This window comes from Humulus lupulus, chromosome 6 (genome assembly GCF_963169125.1).
Source record: "Humulus lupulus chromosome 6, drHumLupu1.1, whole genome shotgun sequence".
In the NCBI taxonomy this organism is placed as follows: domain Eukaryota; kingdom Viridiplantae; phylum Streptophyta; class Magnoliopsida; order Rosales; family Cannabaceae; genus Humulus; species Humulus lupulus.
The window spans coordinates 115,524,370-115,547,909 of NC_084798.1; the positions used below are offsets into that span (position 1 = coordinate 115,524,370).

A 23,540-nucleotide genomic window follows, 5' to 3' on the forward strand; every position below is an offset into this window, starting at 1 on the left:
TCCTTGTGGCGTTCATCCTGACTTATCAAACGGATTCCATTCCCGTTTGTGGCGTCTTCCTCATACCAAGGTTCGTGCTTGGCTAAGCATTGGGTCGCGGTTCCATTCCAATCTCGTATGTTCTTGGTGGCTGTTCCATATTTGGTGTCGGGTTTCGTCACACTTGTTGGCGTGGTTCGTATCAATAACCCTAGTTCCTCCCATGCTATTCCAACTGTGGCGATCAGGCAGGCTGCATATGTACACACCACCCCTGAAGCTCTCCAACTCATGGTTGGTCCAGCTACCAACTCCCTTACCTGCACCACGTAGCACTTGTGAGCCAAGGCCCAGTAAGAAAACTTAAAACAACATGCACAACTAGGCAATAGTATAAAAGCAGTAAATATAATTCACCATATTCAACTAACAATAGATTATATGCAACAAACTCAATAGAAGTACTCAGCTTAATCAAATGTATAAATCAATCTCATTAATCAATACAGATAGTTAAGCGCAAACCACACTTATGCTTCTTGTATAATGTCCAGGCTTGGCGCCCTTAGGCCGAGTCCACTGGCTTTATAGTCGACCCCAACACCCTTAGGCCGTGCTACGTTCCACACGCTTGCTATCGGCCTCCGACACCCTTAGGCTGGCCTGTAAATAGATATGATCACAGATGTGCAATGCATAGCAAGTAATCAGCAGCAGCGTATACAAGCATGCCCAATCAAATATTTTCAGCTACAGATATGTTCATATTCATAATATATTCATACAAGGGGTTTAAGCCCCAATCACAACTCGGGTGCAGTTTTCTTACCTCAGGTCCCAAGCAGCTAGCATATGGCAGCCCCGAGCATGATCCCTAATCCTTGAGCCTTGCAATATAACCTAATCACAATGCGATAATGGATAACCATAAGATCCTAAACCATTTAAAAGCTTTGGAATCAAATACTAGCCTCCGGAACCTCAAATCCTACTAAATCGGGTAGTAGAATTCATCCCGAGTGCTTAGGTTTTAATCCGCGAGCCTCCCCGAGCCTTAAGACAAACCTAGGCTAGAACTGCCTAGGCAGGCCGTGACCTAAGAGTTGCAGCTCGCCTCAAGTTAGAGGCGCAGCCTCTGCATCTGGAGGGAGGTGGGCCACGACTTGCCCCCTAGGGTCACAGCGCGCCCTCATGTCAGCAGCCCTCCCTAGGCCTTCTGGGGCAAACGGGTCACGATGTCCATGAACTGGGTCATGGCGCACCCCCGCGAGCCCAGAAAACCCAGTTCCTTTTCTGCGTTTTCTTCAAGCTAAAAGGAACCCATATCCTTTTCTGCGTTTTCTTCAAGCTAGAACACACCCTAACCATAATCAAACTTGAAAATCGAGTCTAGAATCCACAATAACACAACATAGTTATCATAATTACACTACAAACTAACCCATATCCTCAACAGAACTCAGATTCAGACCCAATGTATAAACCTCAATTAAACCTAAACCATAGCAGAATTCATCAAGAAAACAGGGTACAACTGTAGACTATGCCCCTGAATAAATCCTTTAGTGATCCTACCTCTAGTTCCTCAGTTCCTAAGCTCATATCTTCAAATTCCTAAGCAATTTCTTTAGTTTTTTTTTCAAGCTCAAGCCTAAGCTTTCCTCAAGGTTTTCCTTCAGCCTTCCAAAGGGGGTAGAGAAAGAGACGTAAAAGAGAGAAAAAGAGTCTCTTGGATATTCCTAATTGTTTCTCAAAGTTTCTAGCCAAATCCAAGATCCATCCAATAGTCAGTAAAAGACCATATTGCCCCCTAAGTATACCCTTAACCTTAAATGGCCCCAAGGGAAAAATCGTCATTTGCCACATTTTCTGCTAATTCCTCGAGTAGTCCTATAAATTCCCAATTAACCCTGACATGCCCATTTAATCACCAAATACTTACCCATTACTCAATAAACCTCAAATATACATTAAACTTCCTAAAATACCCCTAGGCTCGCCCTGAGCCGGGTGTTAAACCCCGCTGTGACTATTTTGCTAATCTACTCACTAGAATCGCCTCAAGCTGTATACTTCAAATATATCCACAAAATAATGTGGTCTCAATCATTTACTCACATATAATAACATTTATGCCCTCAACGAGCCAATATTACAAATATGCCCCAACTATCAAGAATGGGCTCACATGCATATTTAATACAAATAAACATGCATTTAAATATATTCATTTTGTCATATATATCATGCATGCCACATAGTCACACATTTAACCAACTAATAACACATACATCCAATTATGCCCTCCCAACATGCTAATTAAGACATTAAACCTTATTAGTATTTTTGGAACGTTACAATCCTCCTCCTCCTCCTCCTCCTCTTCAGCCTCCCCAGGATCCTGGCCAAGCCCAGGATAAAGGGGAAGATCTCCCTTTGTCAACAATAAATAAAAGTCCTTTTCTGCTGGTTGGGGCTTCAACATCAAAAGGACGATCAACTACAAACAACATAAAACATTTGGTTAACTCAAGTAATCATAAAAGATAAGCACACAGATAAAAATAATTGTTTAATGTCAATCAAATATAACTTACATTCTTCTTCGACAACATCGGTGAGATGACAGACTTGGTAAAATATGTGTTCTTCCAATGCGACCAACTAAGCATCCTCAGGACCATGTTTCCCGAGCTCACAAAAATTTTTGTCACAAGCTGCTGAATAGCCTCATATGCCCAATACTGTAAGGCCAGGGCATAGCCATATATACTATACTTGGACTCTTGCTGCACCTTGGAATCCTTCTTGTTCTCATAGTTTTCCTTTTGCTTCAGCATGTCCTTCTTACAAGACTATAAAAGCCTCCCATAAGAGTACTTCCCCCATGGATAGTTGAAGAAGTAGTCTACATCCTCTACCATCTTCAGAATATCTCGCCATATATGCAGCTTGCCCTCTATGGCATTTAGATTCCCCTTAACCAACAAACGTAGACCAAACTTGTACACATCTTCCACAACAGTACAAGTCTTGAAAGCATTGTCCATTAGTGAGAGCTTTACTTTCTCAGCATCATTGAAATACTCCTTTATCAAGTGGTCACTGAGATTACACTCCTCCAACTCTTCTAGTGACGAAAAGGTACTGAAATTCAACCCCGTCACCAGGGAAAACTCTCCCATGCCGAATCTACAAGACTTCGGCCCCAAAAAGAACTAAACTTCATCTTGTTTATTACTGGAGATTTTCCTCAAAAGCATCTGATGCACCAAAACTTCTGAGAAACTAAACTCCGAAGCCAAAAAGAATTGCTTGAAAGGGGATTCCATAGCCCTTTCTATCACCCAAGGTCCACAAACCTAGTCTTAATGTGATTTAAAGTGCTATTACCTCGATATGTGACTCGACCAGGAAAGTGATCTACGAACAAAACAAGAAACTTAGGCATCTGCAACAACACATTACAAAAATTGGTAAGAAAACATAATGTTAAACATAATCGGGAAAAAATTAAAAAAAAATTCATCAAAAATTAAAATAAACACTGCCGTCGAGCTTATATCAAGTTGTTATCAGGTAGTATCGAGCTCAATCGAGCTATACATAACCCTATCGAGCCACTATTGAGAAACTATCGAGCTTATTGAGAAAATCATATTTTGTCTACAATCAAGCCTATCAAGCAACATCATCCCTAAAACTATCAAGCCTATCGAGCAATTTACACTCATACTATCAAGCGCATATCGAGCACCTATCGAACCATTCATGCACTCATCCTATCGAGCTCATATCGAGCACCTGTCGAACCATTAATACCATCTTATCGAGCCTACTATCGAATGAATATCAAACCTATCGAGCAATTTACACTCATCTTAATCGAGCTCATATTGAGCACTTATCCAACCATTCATGCTGCCCCTATCGAGCCTACTATCGAACCAGTGGCGAACCTATCGAGCAACTGGTATGAGCCCAGGAAAAAAATCGCACAATATCGACGAACCCATTCCCTTCCACAGATCACAGAGCCCGAATTCCAAATGAATGACTTGTTTTTTGATAAATATTGAGTGGGTATTCGAGATCTAACGTTTAATTTGATTGGGAAGAAATTGTGTTGCCGTGGGCCATTGGGTTCCAAAGGATTGTGTTGTCGTGGGTCGCCTAAGATTGTAACGACCCAAAATCACTAATTCGGCTTAAGGGCCTTGATTAGTGTGCTGGGAGGGCATAATTGGTTTGTACGTGAATTTATTAGTTTAAATGCATGATTTTATGATAAGCATGCTTGTATGATTATATGTTATATTTGTGAGAACCACATTATTATATGGGTAAATCTGCAACATGTGACTTGAGGTGATCCTAGGGAGCTAGTTAGCAGGAAAGTCACAATGGGGCCTAATATTTGACTTGGGGCAAGTCAAGGGGGTATTTCGGGTACTAGATGATTATTTGGGTTATCGGGTCATGGAAATAAATAATTTGAGATATATTTGAGGTTAGGATGTTTACGCGGGAATATTGGGGAAACTTTACCATTTTGTCCTCAGGGACGTTTCCGGTACCCCGAGCCTCGGGATTGGTTTAATTGCTTGAGGATAGATAGATAAAACTTAGGAAAACAGTGGAAACTTAATGAACCGACCCTCTGCCTTTCTCTCTCCTTCCTTCTTCTTCTCTCCCAAGGAAATCACTGAAACTAAGGGGATTTGGCTGGGAATTCAGGGATTTGAGCTGAGGAATTGGAGGATTAACTCAGTGGAAGCTAGGGAATCAAACTAGAAACTAAGGTAAGCACTGAATTTTGTTTTTGATCAGTTGATTATGAGGTTTTTGGGTTGAAATTTAAGGGTTTTTAGGTTCTTAACTTCAAGGCTGAATTAAGGCAGAAAGCTTGGGAGTTAGCTCAGAATTTGCTTAGAGAAGTGGTTCTGCAGTGGAGGTAAGCTTGAATTTATGATCTAATGGTTGAATTCTGGTGTTTCATAGCTGGTTTTTATGTTCTTGAGCTTCTAGGTTTCAGAAATTAAAATGGGATTTTAATGAGTTTCTAAGTTAGGTTTTTGCTAGATTATGTTGCTAAAATCATGTTAGAAGTTTTGTGATCAATGGGTTTTGGAATTAGGATGGTTTGGGGTGGTTTTGAGCAAGGTTGGGATGTTAAAAATGGTGGATTTTCTGGGCACGAGGGGCTGGGCCACGACTCTGTTCTAGAGTGTCGCGGCCCTGCAGAGCAAAGAAGAGCCAAGGAGGCTCTGAGGTAGGGAGGCGCTGCGGCGCCACAGGGTAGGGCCGCAGCGCGTGTCTGTAATCAGAGAGGCCTAGCCTCTGTTTTAGGGGGCGGGTCACGGTGCAGGTTTTTAGGACCGCGGCCCTTAAGGGCATTTTTGGTTGTTTGAAGGTTTTAAGAGCAAGAACCTAACCTAGGGTGCTTAGGATTGATTCCACCACCGTGCTTGGTGGAATTCGATGTCCCAGAAGCTAGAACTTCACCTAGAAACCTTTATTCGAATATTAATGGAATCCCTTATCTTGGTTGTGACTAGGTAAAGGCTAGGGCTCAGGAGACGGATCGTACTCAAGGGGCATTTCTCGTAATCAAAGCGTTTGGAAATCAAAGGTAAGAAAGCTGCACCCGGTTGTGGATTCATGAAGGGACTAAGGGTTCCCTGCTTTGTATGCTTTATGGAGGATGGAATTATGCCATGCAAATAGTAGACAAACAGCCTAAGAGTGTCGGAGTTTACATTAGCGCACAGGGCGCGGCTCGACCATTGGTAGCTGAGGACATCTTATTATGCACTGAGCTCGGTTTAAGCGGGTCGGAGTCAGTGGGGTAAACAGAGGGTGCGACCTAAGGGTGTTGACCCTATTTATTGTGTAATCTTGTTGTTGTGGTTGATTGTCGAATATGATATGCTGAATGGCTAATTGTTAGCTTGTGAATTCATATTTATGTCAATGAGTTGTATGTTTATTAGGGATTTCTAAATGTTTAGACATGCTTAAAGAGTTTATGATTATTATCAGTACTTGTGTTATGATGTTACGCTTTCTTGCTGGGCCTTGGCTCATGGGTGCTTCGTGATGCAGGTAAAGGCAAGGGAAGCTTGACCAGCCCTGATTTGGAGAGCTCTAGGAGCTGAATGTACATGAACAGCTGCTCAGCCGCCACGGTTGAGGGGAGACAGGGGCAGGAGAACCATAAACGCATGTTTTGCCTTTAGAATGGCTAGTAGTTGTTTATGCTCTGGAAATTTTGTAAACCGACTTTTAAACACTGTTCCTTTTTGGGATCCCATGTGTGAAAAAATATTTATTTATATGAAAAGTATCTTTTGAGACCAAAACCTTTTAACCCTAGCGCATTAATGATTTTAGAAAACACGTCTTTAACTAAATGACTTGATTAGCAAGTCTTGCACCTTTATAAGTACACAGTGTAGCGGTCTTGGCTATCCAGGGCGTTACAAAGATGCTCTCGACGGGGGTTGGGCTCGACAGAGGTTGGGGATCGACGGGGTATGGGGCTCAACAAGGGTTAGGGATCGACGGGGTTGGGGCTCGACAGGGGTTGGGTTCGATGGGAAGTTGGGGTTTCTTGTGAGAGAGTGAGAAAGAGAGAAATCGAGTGTATTAGAGAGATGTAAAAAAAAATTGGGTAGAAAATTGGGAGGGGTATTTTGGGTAGATTCAGAATGTTTAGCATCAAAATGAAATAGTTAATAGTGGTGGTATTTTTTTGTAATAATAGACACTATTATGCATGAAGAGTGAAATTTCCCACACAAAAACCTCCCTACTAATGATGACAAAAAGACATGTCCCCATAGAAACTTCCTATAATGGGAAATTTCAGTTTCTACGCATCCTATTGGGTGCTAATTCAAAAATATGCTAGGCATATTAAGTATTTCAAAATAATATCATTTTTTGGCACTCTACCAAAAATACCCCCATCTCTTCCCTCCCCCTCTCTTTCGGTTCACTCTCTCACACCTCACAGAACCACCAACACCACCACCACACTAAATACTACATTTGAAACAGATCTGTGCATGCTTTTTGAGTTTTTTTTAGATCTAAAACTTTGAAATCTGCAGAATTGAGTTTTTTTTAGATCTAAAACTTTGAAATCTGCAGAAAATCGACCTTGCTCAATAGTGGTTCGATGGTGCTTAATGTCAGCTCGATGGGGCCTTCAAAATCAAAATTTTCATGAAAAAAGTGACTTTGCTCGATGGTGGTTTGATGATGCTCGATGGACTCGATGCGCTTGCAAGAGACATAATTTTTCACTTGGGTGTTCGTTTGGGGTGATTTTTTTATTTTGGGTATTTTTTCAATATTTACACGTTTGACATGCTCATATGCAAATTTGTGAAGTGTATCACTTAAAAAAAATACAAAAATCTAAATGATTGACCCAAAACGGGTATGTTTTAAATATTTATACTCGCAAGCGCACGAATCGTATATGGAATATAGTGTTCGTGTAAGCACGAGATCGAACCCAAAGGAGTTGTCTAAAATCGAAAAGAAAACTATTTTAAACCAAAATTAATAAATTTAACCTAGCCCCAAAGATTGAAGAGATTTTTTAATAATGAAAATAAAATAAAAGACAATAATATAGAAATTAAAGACAATATATATTACTATATTAATAATTGCAAACAAGATGGTAAAATAAGATTATTAAGGATTAGAATCCACAAAATATAAGTTCGATAATATCCATAAGTACATTGATTCCCAAGTTTTAGTGATAGTTAAACTAAATCAAACTATCATTTTCCAAATAGATTTATAATTTTAAGCACAAATTACTTCTAAAAAGATAAGATTTTTCTTCACTTTTCAAAATTATAATTTCAAAGCATTTAGTAAATCAATCTAATGAAATAACAAATAAATCAATGAACATTATTTATAAGGCAAAACATAATATTTTTGTTCTAAGCATGGATGTGTACAATTTAATGACACATGTTACACAAAGAATATTATGTTTTTGCACTAATGAAGAACAAAGTGTAAATATGTGCTAACAATCCAAAATACATGATATTTAAGATGAAAGAAGATATTTGAAGAAGAAAATTCCATAAACTTTGTTGCACAAAATGATAAATCAACATACAAAATAAACACTATCTAGTTACATATTGTTTCATCATCACCTTAATAATCTTAAAAAGATTAGAAACTCATAACTAGAATAGAAAATACAAACAAAAAAATTACAATCATAGATACGAAAATTTGGAGGAGAAACCCCCAAATTGTTCCTCTAAAAATACATAGAAAAATAACCAAAAAGAAGAAGAAGATGAAGAGAATGGAGAGGTTTTGAAATGTGTAGAATTTTGTGTAGTGTGGTAACCTCCCCCCTAAAATTGCCACCCCAAATCCCTTATTTATAGCCAAAAAATGAGGTATTAAAATAATCAATTTAAATTGATTAATTTAATTTAATTTAATTAATTATAGTATGACAAATATGGGTAAATTATAGGGTGGAATAATGATTGTTACACCCAGATTTCGAGCTATGCTAAATATGACCTCGAAAGTTGGATTCGCGAATAAGTGGACTCATAAGGTTGGAAACATGCTCCAGGATTGAATGTCGAGCCTGCAGGACATAGACGACCTCGAGTATGGTGACCTCGAAGTATTCATGATCTCGAAAGATAGCTCTGGGAACGCTCTCATCTTCAGGGACGACCTCGGATCAGGGGTCCCGAGCTCGACGCACATACGATCTCGAAAGCCATGTGGCCTCGAGAGATGTTTCTAGCTCGATAGATGACGGGAAACCTGGGAAGCTAAAGCCTTAGAGATACGCGATAACCACCTTGAATATCTACAAGTGTTATAAATACGAGATGTAATCCTCATTTATTATTGTAAATCCCCTAGAATCGTGGGATATTATTTGATCAATTATACGTCTCCTGGTCTTCAGGGGACGTTTCCTTTTATATCTGATTATAGGCATTTAAAGCCATTTATTTTATTTATACAAAAAGAGTAACTACCCAAAATATGTGGGATAGTATTCTTCGATCTTCTCTATATATAGAGAGGCCATGCACCATTGTAAAGTACCGAAATTCTGAACCTTGAGAGAAAACTCTGAAGAATTCATGCTTAAAGAATTTTCAGAGATAATCTTGAGTTTAATAACAGAGACTCGTGGACTAGGCAGATTTAACTGGTGAACCACATAAAAATCGTGTGTTTATATTGTTTTATTTCAATTGGCCATTATCAGTTATTGTTTATGTGTGCTCTTCTTTCACTGTTTGACGAAAAACGGCGTCAACAGTTTGGTGCTTTCGTTGAGAGCCTTAAGCATTCATCCCTGAGAAAATCATGGCCACAAACAATCAGAACACCCTTGAGGAAAATTACCCAAGACGTCCTGGAAAACAACCAATGGAGAACCCGGATGCTGAAGAGAGAAGTGGGTCCTCTGATTCCCGGGGACCACCTCCTCCACCAAGAGATGAGGATATGTACTACAATCATGAGCGGTACGTTCCTATTGTGGAGCTTGAAAACCGACAACTGAAGCAGCTGTTGGCAGAAGCCAACAAACGGAATGAGGAGTTGACAAGGATAACCGCAGAGGCGCAGGTGGCTCAGCCCCCGCCTCCACGCGAAAACCAAGTCCCTCCTCCAAGGGACGTACATGTTCCTCCCCGGAGGCCCCGCGGGCGTCCGCGAAAGGATGCTGCCACAAGGAGGCCGACTCAACCTCCAGCACCAGCAGAGCCATCCGCTCCACCTAGGCCCCAGAGGAATACTCGAGCTCGGGTCCCGCCTAACCCGCCTGTGGAAGTGCCTACAGGAGCTGAGAATAACCGAACCCCTGCAGAGGCCCGGACTCAGGTACCTGGGAGCGCACCGAATGCAACTGACCCATCTCGGGCAAATTCTGGACCCTCTAGGCCGCGACAAGGGTGGCAGCCACCGTCGCCTATACGGTTCCCTCCGTCACCCATAAGATATCCTTCGCCCCTACACAGAAACGCTCAACCTGTTCGAGATCAAGATCAAGGGCGTGCGGGGGAAAGACAAGGAAACAGGGAGACTTTCCAGGAGCGGAGAGGCACTCCATCTGAGAGAAGTCAGACGTCTCGGTCTCGCACTGCGGAGACGAGGCGACGTGGAAAGAATCCATCACGAAATAACCGAGCAATGAGTTTCACCAGTGATGAGTCCGGAGAGACCAGGTCCGTCAGTAAACACGACCGAGGTCGTAAGAATATTGGAAGTCGCAAGAGTCGTCCTGACCTGCGAAATCATCTGAATCAGAGTCGGGGGAACAGAGATCAAGCAAATCCGGACCTGAGGGATCTCTTGAATAAGCATAGAGATCCCTTGCAAAGACGAGAGCCTGGAATCACTATCAATGACAGTCAATTTCAGACAGCACCTCCTACTGACCCATTCCAAGAAAGAATCGATCAGCTCGAAAGAGCCTTTAGGCTTTTAAAGAATGAACGAGGAAATGGTCGATATGAGGACTCTGATGAGGAGCTCGAGCCGTTTGCTCCCCATATTTCTGACACTCAATTCCCTCAAGGTTTTCGGATTCCTCACAACCCTACGTTTGAAGGAAAGACCGACCCTTGTAGTCACCTAAGCACGTTCAACACTATCATGAGAGCCAGTAACGTGGGTTACGAGCTCAGGTGCATGTTGTTTCCAACATCATTGGCAGGACCTGCCAAAATTTGGTTCAAAAAGTATAAAAGACACTCAATAACCTCATGGGAGCAGTTGTCTAAAGACTTTAAGAAGCAGTTCAGAGCAATGGTAGGGGTCAGACCAGAGGCGTCCACCTTAACTAACGTCCGGCAGCAACCGGGCGAAACATTGAAGAGTTACTTAGCAAGATTTAATCTGGAAGTAGCCCGAGCTCGGGATGTGGATGACAGTGGACACCTCATGGCTATCCGAGCTGGCGCATTACCGGGAAGTGCCCTTTGGGACGACATGCAAGGGAAACCGGTAAGGTCAATAACCGAGTTTAACAGATGAGCGCAGAGGTTTGTCAATGTAGAGGAAGCGAGGTCGACGCTCAAAGTGACCTCCCAGTTTGAAACTACAACGATAAACATCAACTCTGCCTCAACCTCGGCGGACCCAGCGGCACCAAAGCCTGCCTCGGAGAACCCATCCAAGAGGAAAAAGAATGAAGGAAAAAGAATGAAGGAAGTAACCCCGAAGCTGAGGGAGGAAAGAAAAAGAAAGGGGAGAGGTATTTCTCCGTGTATAAGGTATACACCAAGCTCAATGAGTCTCGGGAGAACATATATCTGGCTAATGAAAACCAGGTCCCCTTTAGGCATCCGGACCCGATGAGAAATCAAAAATCAAAGAGGGATTCCAGTAAATATTGTTGGTTCCACAGAGACACCGGACATACAACCGATGAATGTCGACAACTGAAGGACGAGATCGAAGGGTTGATCTCGAGAGGTTACTTTCGGCATTATGTCAAAAACCAGAGTACTGGTCAGGCGGCTGCGAGCCAGAGAGTAGTCACGCCTCCGACCACGCAGAACAATAACTCCCGAGCTCGGGAAGAGGACAGGCCCCCGCCGATTGATGGAGAGGATGTAATAACCATCTCGGGAGGGCCTCACCTCGCAGGAGGGGGCAGGAATGCCCAAAAAAGGTATGTTAACGAGCTGAAGATAGGGGACGGGTCTCCTTATGAACCTGAACCTAGGGCACCAAAAAGCCAGAGGATTGAAACACAACCTGATACGAACCACGCCAACAAGTGTGACGAAACCCGACACCAAATATGGAACAGCCACCAAGAACACACGAGATTGGAATGGAACCGCGACCCAATGCTTAGCCAAGCACGAACCTTGGTATGAGGAAGACGCCACAAACGGGGATGGAATCCGTTTGATAAGTCAGGATGAACGCCACAAGGAATCTCCTTGATAAGTTCAAAAGTTTCTTCAAGAACTCAAGAAGAAAACTCACAAATTTTCATTTCATCCAAATCTGATTTTTTCCAAATGTTTTCAAGGCCTTATATAGCCGAAAATTACATCAATACAAGCCCATTTGTCTTCCTAAAAACTGAAATATTAAAGACAAGCCTTTTGTCTTCCTAATGAAACCGAAAAATAAAGACAACCCTTTGTCTTCCTAATGAAAACCGAAATTTAAAGACAACCCTTTGTCTTCCTAATTAAAACCGAAAATTAAAGACAAAAAAGACTCTTGGACTCACACAAGTCAAGTGTTTGACTTATCACAAAATAAACAAAGACTAAAAAACGTGATTAAAAATAAAAAGACTCATTACAAGAAGCTAAATATTGATCAAGCTCCTAAATTGGTGTCCTCATCATTCCTCCCCTCTTGGCTTGGATCAACTGGAACTTGACTTGGATTTTGAGTCTTGGTGTCCTCATCACAACCTATAACCTTCACCGAGGAAGACGCCTCCCATGTTCAATTCCCTCTTCAGTTGGCCAATAAAAGGGTCCACCGAGTTCTCATAGATAATGGGAGCTCAGTCAACATCCTCTATAAAACAACCCTCGAGAAGATGGGACTCTCCCTTCGCGACCTGAAAGCATGTGCAACTACTTTGTACGGCTTTTCAGGAGAAGGAACTGCCTGTATGGGATCCATTGAGCTCCCCGTGACCTTGGGAGACTATCCAGTCTCGGTGACCAAGATAATGGAGTTCGTGGTAGTAGACTTACCATCCGCCTACAATGTGCTGCTCGGTAGACCCGCCCTGGTCGGGCTGGGGGCAGTTTCATCGGTACGGCATCTAGCCCTTAAGTTCCCGACCCCCAGCGGAGTCGGGACATTAAAAGGAGACCAGTTGGCAGGGAGAGAATGCTATAGCATCTCCTTGAGGGGAAAGAAAGAAACAAACGCTCAAGCACTCGTTATCATACAAAACAAAGACGGAACGGTTTTAGAAATTGACGAGGAGATTGATCCGAGGATTGAGGAGAAAGCAGACCTCGAACCTTTGGAGGAGCTCGAAGAAGCTGATACCTCGAAGAAAGTGAAGGTCGGAAAACACCTCCAAGATGAGGCAAAATAGCAATTAATTTGCTTTCTGAAGAAAAACCAGGATGTCTTCGTGTGGTCGCATTCAGACATGGTAGGAATAAGCCCGAATGTAGCAAGCCACGCTCTAAACATAGACAAAAGCTTTCCCCCAAAGCAACAAAAGCAAAGACAGCTGGACGAAAACAGAAAGAAAGCACTGAAGGAAGAGGTTGACAGGTTAAAGGCAAACCACTTCATTAGGGACGCCTTTTACCCTGACTGGGTAGCCAATCCAGTTTTGGTCCCGAGGCCCAATGGGACGTGGCGAACCTGTATTGACTACTCAGATCTCAACAAAGCTTGCCCAAAAGACTGTTTTCCGTTACCGAGGATTGACCAGCTCGTAGACGCCACGGCGGGGCATGGCCTGATGTCGTTCATGGGTGCCTATTCTGAATATAACCAGATTCCCATGCATGCCCCCGACCAAGAACATACGAGCTTCATCATGGATAAAGGGCTATATTGCTATAATGTCATACCAGTGGCTCGTAAACATGATGTTTTCAGAGCAAATAGGGAACAACATGGAGGTTTATGTTGATGACATGCTTGTGAAGTCTCAACTCAACAAGAACCATGTTGATGACCTCGAAGAGTGCTTCGGCGTGCTCAGGAAGTATAACATGAAGCTAAATCCTCAGAAGTGAACTTTCGGGGTATCTTCAGGAAAATTTCTGGGTTTCATTATGAACTCTCGTGGAATCGAGGCTAACCCCGACAAGATCAAGGCCCTGATTGACATGCCCTTACCTCGAAGGCACAAGGATGTCCAAAGTCTGACTGGCAGGATGGCGGCCCTAAGCAGATTCATCTCGAAGTCTACAGATCGTGGTCTTCCATTTTTCAACTTGCTGAGAGGAGGTAAGAAGTTTGAATGGACAGAGGAATGCGAGCTGGCCTTTCAGGAGCTCAAAAAGCACCTTGTGGAACCACCCATCCTGTCAAAACCTGAAACGGGGGAAATACTGTACCTATACCTTTCAACTACCGAACACGCGATAAGTGCGGTGCTCGTCCGAGAATGATACGAACCACGCCAACAAGTGTGACGAAACCCGACACCAAATATGGAACAGCCACCAAGAACACACGAGATTGGAATGGGACCGCGACCCAATGCTTAGCCAAGCACGAACCTTGGTATGAGGAAGACGCCACAAACGGGGATGGAATCCGTTTGATAAGTCAGGATGAACGCCACAAGGAATCTCCTTGATAAGTTCAAAAGTTTCTTCAAGAACTCAAGAAGAAATAAACTCACAATTTCATTCAACATAATCTGCTTTTTTCCAAATGTTTTGGCAGTCCTTATAAGGACGAAAATTACATGAAAAGAAGACCCTTGGTCTTCCTAATGAAACCGAAAAATTAAGGACAGCCCCTTTGTCTTCCTAATGAAAACCGAAATTAAAGACAAGCTTTTGTCTTCCTCATGAAAACCGAAAAATAAAGACAAAAGGACTATTGGACTCACACAAGTCAAATGTTTGACTTATCACAAAATAAACAAAGACTAAAAAACGTGACTAAAATAAAAAGACTCATTAAGCTCCTAAACTCAGTCAACTTTGATGAGTAAGACAAGTCTTTGTTCTCCTTCAATGTTGACCACGGTCTCCTCTTGTTTTAGGACTTTGTGGACTAGGCTGTTAAGTTCTTCCTTGAATCTCTTGGCTCGTGCCCTCGTCACTGGACCAACTGGAACTTGACTTGATACTTGGGTCTTGGTGTCCTCATCATTCCCCCCCCCCCCCCTCTTTAGAAGGATTTGACCTCAAATCGTCACCTGCATCAAAAGGACTCAAATCAGAAACATTAAAAGTAGCACTAACATTATACTCACCTGGTAAATCGAGTCTGTAGGCATTGTCATTGATCCTTTCAAGTACTTGAAATGGACCATCTCCTCGAGGTAGCAATTTTGAACGCCTTTGTGTTGGGAATCGCTCTTTCCTCATGTGTAACCATACCCAATCACCGGGCTCAAAAACCTGCTTATGACGACCCTTGTTAGCTTGCTTAATGTATTGTTCAGTCCTTCTCTCTATGTTGAGTCGCGCCCTCTCATGGATTTTCTTCACAAATTCTGCCTTCTTCTCGCCATCTAAATTCAAATGCTCAGAAACAGGTAAAGGTGATAAATCCAAAGGAGTTAGAGGATTAAAACCATAAACAATTTCAAATGGTGAAAATTTAGTAGCAGAATGCATTGAACGATTATAAGCAAACTCAACATGTGGCAAACAATCTTCCCAAGTCTTAATATTTTTACTTATGATAGCCCTCAACAAGGTGGATAGGGTCCTATTAACTACTTCTGTTTGACCATCGGTTTGAGGGTGACAAGTAGTAGAAAATAATAGTTTTGTCCCAAGTTTTCCCCACAATGTTTTCCAAAAATAGCTTAAGAACTTGGCATCCCTATCTGATACAATTGTTCTAGGCATACCATGTAATCTCACAATCTCCCTAAAGAACAAATCTGCAACGTTAGAGGCATCATCAGTTTTATGACAAGGAATAAAATGAGCCATCTTAGAAAATCTGTCTACAACCACAAAGATTGAATCCCTCCCACGCTTACTTCTAGGTAAACCCAACACAAAATCCATTGAAATGTCAACCCAGGGTGAACTAGGGATAGGTAGGGGTGTGTAAAGGCCATTTGGCTGAACTCTTGATTTAGCTTGCCTACAAGTGACACACCTACCACAAATTCGCTCAACATCTCGTTTCATGTGGGGCCAAAAGAAGTGCTCTTGCAACATAGCTAGGGTCTTAGCAACTCCAAAATGTCCCATCAACCCTCCCCCGTGGGACTCTCTAACTAGCAAATCTCTCAAAGAACAATTAGGTACACACAACCTATGCTCCCTAAACAAGAAACCCTCATGCCTATAAAATTTTCCTTCAGCAGATTTTTCACAAACACCATAAATTTCCCCAAAATCATGGTCAGCAGAATACAGCTCCTTTATGTGTTCAAACCCAAGTAATTTAGCATCAAGAGTGGAGATTAGGGCATACCTGCGAGAAAGGGCATCAGCAACCACATTCTCCTTACCTTGTTTATAGCGAATGACATAAGGAAATGTCTCAATGAACTCAACCCATCTTGCATGTCTCTTGTTGAGCTTGTGTTGGCCTTTCAAATGTTTCAAGGATTCATGATCTGTGCGAATCACAAACTCCTTTGGCCACAAATAGTGCTGCCATGTTTCTAAAGCACGCACTAGTGCATACAATTCTTTGTCATAGGTGGGGTAATTGAGGGCAGCCCCACTTAGCTTTTCGCTAAAGTATGCAAGCGGTCTCCCATCCTGCATAAGAACAGCGCCAATACCTATTCCAGAAGCATCACATTCAACTTCAAAAGTGTTAGAAAAGTTAGGCAAAGCAAGTAAAGGAGCATGAGTAAGCTGGTATTTCAGTAGCTGAAATGCCTCCTCTTGAGCTTCACCCCATTTAAATATCACATTCTTTTTGATAACTTCTGTAAGTGGTGCGGCGATGGTGCTAAAATTTTTCACAAACCTCCTGTAGAAGCTAGCAAGTCCATGAAAACTTCTAACATTACCTATAGTTGTAGGGGTCGGCCACTCTTGGATGGCTTTGATCTTTTCTTCATCCACCTGAATACCTGTAGCACTTACAACAAAGCCTAGGAAAACAAGCTTATCGGTGCAGAAAGTACACTTACTGAGGTTAGCATATAAACTCTGTTTCCTAAGAACATCCAAAACAGAATGCAAATGCAAAACATGGTCATGCAAATTCTTACTATAAATAAGAATATCATCAAAATACACAACCACAAATTTTCCAATGAAAGCACGCAATACATGATTCATTAAACGCATGAAAGTGCTAGGTGCATTAGTTAGTCCAAAAGGCATGACTAACCACTCATACAATCCATGTTTAGTTTTAAAAGCAGTTTTCCACTCATCCCCTTCTTTCATACGTATCTGATGATACCCACTTTTAAGATCAATTTTGGAAAACACACAAGAACCATGCAATTCATCTAACATGTCATCTAAACGAGGAATGGGATGTCGATATTTTACCGTTATATTGTTGATGGCTCGACAGTCAACACACATCCTCCATGTTCCATCCTTCTTGGGAACTAGAATCACTGGAACAGCACAAGGGCTCATGCTTTCTCTCACATGCCCTTTCTCCATCAATTCTTCAACTTGCCTTTGCAATTCCTTTGTTTCATCAGGATTACTTCTGTATGCTGGTCGATTTGGTATTGAAGCACCTGGAACAAAGTCAATCTGATGTTCTATCCCTCGAATAGGTGGTAAACCATGTGGTACCTCCTCAGGAAACACATCCTCAAATTCCTGCAAAATAGACACAACAACACTTGGCAACGAAGAATCAAGTTGGTTAGTATTTAAAAGAGCCTCCTTATACATGAGTAAAATCATGGGCTGTTTTGTAACCAATGCTCTCTTAACCTCACTTTTTTTTGCATAAAAATTATTTTGTTTTCTCTCACTTGATTCCCCACTTTTCTCTCTTTGTCTCTCTTTTTCCTCACTCTCATTCATCTTTTCACTCTCTTTTTGCTCACTCATTTTCTTTTTGTCACTCAGTTTTTGCAACCTCACTTGATCTTCATACACTTGCTTTGGTGTCAATGGCGCTAGAGTGATTGTTCGTTGACGGAATGTGAATGAATACTTGTTGGTGAAGCCATCATGCTGCACCCGCCGATCAAATTGCCAAGGCCTTCCTAGAAGGAGGTGTCCAGCTTGCATGGGAACCACATCACACAACACCTCATCTTCATACTTGCCAATGCGAAATGAGACCAGTACTTGTTTTGTAACCCTCACTTCACCACTATCATTCAGCCATTGCAATTTGTATGGACAAGGATGCCTAAGCGTTGTAAGCCCCAGCTTGGAAACCATGGAAGCACTAGCAACATTAGTACAACTACCTCCATCAATAATGACACTACATACCTTGTCTCTCACATGACAACGAGTGTGAAAGATGTTCTCTCGCTGCACCTCTTCTTCCTCTTCTTTTGCTTGCAAATTCAGGACTCGCCTTGTGACTAGTGCAAGCATCTCACCAGATTCTGGTCCATACTCATTGTCAGAAGCATCTTCCAATGGTGGCATGTCAGCAAGATCATCTTCATCTTCAGAATCTATCTCTCCACTTTCTCGAATCACCATGACTCTCTTGTTTGGACACTGGCTAGCTATGTGTCCTCGCCCCTGACATTTGAAACACCTTATCTCACTAGAATGAGACTTAGTAGGAGTTGTTTTACCTTGAGGTGGTGTGGCTGTGGTGGCTGGTTTTGGTGTAGATGATGAAGTGGGTTGGTCTTCTTTCTTTGGATAGTTCGACCTCCAAGGTGTTGTACTGGGATTGTGTGGGCTCGGTCTTGACCTCGAACTTGAACTACCCTTCTTGAGCTGCCTCTCAACTTTGATTGCCATATGAACCAAATCCTCCAATTCCACATAATGGTGTAGCTCGATTGGGTCAGCAATCTCTCGGTTCAACCCATTCAAAAACCTTGCCATGGTTGCCTCCCGATCCTCTTCAACATTGGCTCTAATCATAGCCATCTCCATCTCCTTGTAATACTCATCAACACTTCTGTAGCCCTGACGAAGACCCTGCAACTTAAGGTAGAGATCTCGATAATAATGAGGTGGTACAAACCGTCGCCTCATCACCCTCTTCATGGCCTCCCATGTGTCAATAGGACGATCTCCACTTCGCCTCCTGTTGATGCACAACTGATCCCACCAAACAATAGCATAATCAGTAAACTCAATGGCAGCAAGTTTTACCTTCTTCATGTCGGAGTAGTTGTGACAATCAAAAACTAGCTCCATTTTCTTCTCCCACTCAAGGTATGCTTCAGGATCACTCTTCCCCTGAAATGCTGGGATTCTCATTTTGATATTCCCCAAATAATTATCTACCTGGTTCCTATCTTCTCTATTCCCATCATACCTCCTATGGTTACCCGCCGACATCCTATCAAACTCATCATCAGAAACTACTCCTTCTAAATCCCCTTCATTCTCATCCTCCCTTTGGTGTACCCTACCCCTCCTTGGTCTCCGTTGTGCCCCCTCTTCTACCCTATCCAACCGCTCATGTATTTGCTCACACTCCTCCCTTAACATCCTCCTCATCTCCCCCATTAAAGCTTCAATTTGTAGATTTGGAACTGTAGGTGGTGGAGCGTCATTGCCTGCATTTCTATCTGTATTTTGTGACATGATGTAGAATCTGCAAAACAATAAGGTTAGACAATTATAGAAAGGACCTCACTGCACTCCCTCACGTGTTTCACTCAAATAAAATGGTCACTCAAGTACACTCGTGTTTGCACTCAATGATGGCTTTTACCCTCAAATAAGCTCACACCTCTGCCTTTTTCCACTCTATTTCCTTCTTTAAGCTCTTTGAAAACTAATGAAACGGTGATATGGAGTATTCAAGCAGCAAATCCAACCAAACAAACCAAACGAACACCGACGAAAACTGGTGAAAATGAAAAATGATGATTTTTGGAACACTTGTGTGGGGTTTTGGTCAAAAGGCCTCTAGACCATAAGGAACAAGATTAGAACAAAAAATTTTAAGACAGGTTTCCAGACTCTTTTTTTTTTTTTTTTTTAGAATTCGGATCCTCTTGGTTTTCTTCTCCTTTCTTTCTATTTTTTTTTTCTCAAATGCAGATACAAGACACAAGAAGAATCAGAATTGGTGGAACTACAACAATTCGAAAACAATACAACTCGAATTGCACAACAAGAACAAGAACGATTAGATATTTCACAACAAGAACAAGAGACCCCAATCCCAATTTCGGATTTCACAATAAGAAAAGAGAACTCAATCCCAATTCGAATTTCACAACAAGAACCAGAGAAAAAAAAAAAAAAACTCGATCCCAATTCAGATTCTCAATCCCAATTTCAGATTTCACAATAAGAATAAGAGAACCTCAATCCCAATTTCAGAAAACCCAAATAGACTTGTAGCACTATAACAATCTCGAATTTCTCCCAAATAAAGGGAAACAAAATTTCAATCAGTGGCACTATAACAATTGGTGGTACACTCCCAATAACAGAGAACAAATATTCCCAAAAATAACAACCCCAAAATAGAAAAGGACCAATCAATCCGTGGCACTATCACAAAGTAAACAATTGACTCAATAACAATCTCAGAATTTTCACAAAGGAAACAAGGATTTTCACAAACTCAATAACAATTTCAGTTGATTAGTTTCGGATTTCAAGGGTTTTCACAAAGAACTAATATAAACAAGGAAATAAGAACACGATTTGAACAAAGAAACAATCTGGAATAAAGAGATTAACTATAATGGTTTCGGATTTTTAGAAGGAAAACAAGAACAAAGACTAAGAAAATCAAGAACACGAATAGATAGATTTTTTTTTTTTTTTTTTTGATTTCTGAAACCCTAAAATTGAAATACGGATAGAATAGAAACACAAATGAAAGAAAAAAAAAAGGATAGGCCAAACCGAATGATCCTAATCTCTGATACCAACTGATACGAACCACGCCAACAAGTGTGACGAAACCCGACACCAAATATGGAACAGCCACCAAGAACACACGAGATTGGAATGGGACCGCGACCCAATGCTTAGCCAAGGACGAACCTTGGTATGAGGAAGACGCCACAAACAAGGATGGAATCCGTTTGATAAGTCAGGATGAACGCCACAAGGAATCTCCTTGATAAGTTCAAAAGTTTCTTCAAGAACTCAAGAAGAAATAAACTCACAATTTCATTCAACATAATCTGCTTTTTTCCAAATGTTTTGGCAGTCCTTATAAGGACGAAAATTACATGAAAAGAAGACCCTTGGTCTTCCTAATGAAACCGAAAAATTAAGGACAGCCCCTTTGTCTTCCTAATGAAAACCGAAATTAAAGACAAGCTTTTGTCTTCCTCATGAAAACCGAAAAATAAAGACAAAAGGACTATTGGACTCACACAAGTCAAATGTTTGACTTATCACAAAATAAACAAAGACTAAAAAACGTGACTAAAATAAAAAGACTCATTAAGCTCCTAAACTCAGTCAACTTTGATGAGTAAGACAAGTCTTTGTTCTCCTTCAATGTTGACCACGGTCTCCTCTTGTTTTAGGACTTTGTGGACTAGGCTGTTAAGTTCTTCCTTGAATCTCTTGGCTCGTGCCCTCATCACTGGACCAACTGGAACTTGACTTGATACTTGGGTCTTGGTGTCCTCATCAGAGAAGAAGAGAGGGTGCAAAGACCCGTTTATTACATCAGTAAAAGATTACTGGGGGCAGAGTCAAGATATCCATTGATGGAGAAACTCGCACTCAGCCTGATTCATTCATCCCGTAAGCTCCGCCCCTACTTTCAGGCACATCCCATCCATGTGCTGATTGATCAACCACTTAGACAAGTCCTATCTAAACCAGAGGCTTCAGGTCGACTCCTTAAATGGGCTGTTGAGCTCGGACAGTTTGAGATCACCTACCACCCAAGAACGACCATTAAGGCACAGGCATTGGCGGACTTTATAGTGGAATGTACGGGTATAGCCGACGACGAGGTAATAACCACGGCCCACGAGCTGTGGAAAATTTACGTCGACGGCTCGTCAAATGAAGATGGAGCAGGGGCAGGGATCATTTTGGTTACCCCAGCAGGAAGCAGATTTCATTCTGCCCTAAGATTTGGCTTTAAAGCATCGAATAATGAGGCCGAGTACGAGGCTGTACTCGCGGGACTTCGTATAGCTAAGGAGCTCAAAGCTAAAGCTATACATTGCTACAGTGACTCCCAGCTAGTGGTTAATCAAATCTTGGGTGAATACCAGGCTCGCGGCACGAGAATGGCAGCTTATTTGGAGAAGGCAAAATCAGCGTTAGAGTGTTTCGAATTCTATACAATCGAACAGGTTCCCCGCGAGCAGAATTCAAATGCAGATGCCTTAGCTCGACTCGCAACGTTCGCCGAAAATGAAGAGCTGAATGTCGTACCCATAGAACACCTATCAGCACCTAGCATTAACGAGCCAGAAGAGGAAGATGTGTGTATGATTGAAACAGAGCCGGCCTGGGTGACCCCAATAGTTGATTATCTCGAAAATGGAGTTCTTCCAAAAGATCGGAACCAAGCTCGAAAGTTGATGTATCAACTTCCCCGTTACACAATCTTGGATGGAAGGCTGTACCGAAGGGGATATTCCATGCCGTTACTCAGATGTGTAACCCCTCCCAAAGCTAAGAAAATCATTGAAGAAATTCATGAAGGGTTCTGCGGAGATCACACTGGGGGGCACAGCCTGTCCAAGAAGATCATACGCCAGGGATATTTCTGGCCAACCATTAAAGCGGATTCTTTCGAGTATGTGAAGAAATGCGACAAATGCCAAAGATTCGCCATGATACCTCGAGCCCCACCATCCGAGCTGACCATGTTGACATCCCCATGGCCTTTCGCGGTATGGGGCATCGACCTCATAGGCTCTCTCCCGACTGGAAAAGGCGGAGTGAAATATGCTGTAGTCGCCGTGGATTACTTCACAAAATGGACGGAAGCTGAACCATTGGCAACTATAACTTCAAAGAAAATCCTTGATTTCATTGTAAAGAGCATCGTGTGCCGATACGGAGTGCCGAGGAAGATCATATCCGACAACGGAACTCAGTTCGATTGTGACCTATTCACCAATTTTTGTGAAAAGAACGGTATAATAAAGAGTTTTTCATCAGTGGCTCACCCTCAAGCGAATGGCCAGGTCGAAGCTATGAACAAAACTCTCAAGAGTTCACTAAAGAAAAAGTTGGAGGAAGCAAAAGGACGGTGGCCCGAAGAATTGCCCCAAGTCCTTTGGGGATACAAGACCACGGCTCGAACCTCGACAGGACATACCCCGTTCTCTCTAGCATACGGCTGCGAGGCAATGTTGCCCATAGAAGTCGAAATCCCAACGATCCGAACTCAAATTTACGACCAAAGTTCGAACCATACTCAGCTCGAGGAAACCTTAGACTTGATTGAAAAAAAAAGAGAAGAGGCCCAGCTGAGAAATGCTGCCTACCAGCAACGAACTACCAGATACTTCAACAAGAGGGTTAGAGATCGAAAATTCGGAATGGGAGATCTGGTGTTAAGACGCGTATTCTTGGCAACTCGAGATCCGGCAGCTGGGGTGCTCGGGCCGAACTGGGAAGGACCATACCAGATAGAGTTAGTCATCCGACCTGGTGTGTACAGTACCGCGAGCATGGAATGGCGAGCACCTTAGACCTTACTATCAGTAGTATAGGAAAAGTGTTGCCTATAACCATGAGTTTCTATTTGTATTAGCTTATTTGTTTTTGAATGTCATCAAATAAAAGTTCCATTTCCTT

At 42.1% G+C, this 23,540-nt stretch overlaps 1 protein-coding gene across 1 annotated transcript; it reads right to left on the minus strand.

The window, feature by feature from the left end:
* Positions 1-2,834: 2,834 nt before the first annotated feature.
* Positions 2,835-18,833, minus strand: LOC133785400 (uncharacterized). Its single transcript, XM_062224642.1, has 6 exons — positions 17,728-18,833; positions 17,310-17,640; positions 15,661-17,231; positions 14,961-15,300; positions 3,342-3,430; positions 2,835-3,126 (listed from the first exon to the last, which is right to left on the minus strand). The coding sequence occupies exons 1-6, from the start codon at positions 18,831-18,833 to the stop codon at positions 2,835-2,837; spliced, it is 3,729 nt and encodes a 1,242-aa protein (XP_062080626.1).
* Between the last annotated feature and the right edge of the window lie 4,707 nt (positions 18,834-23,540).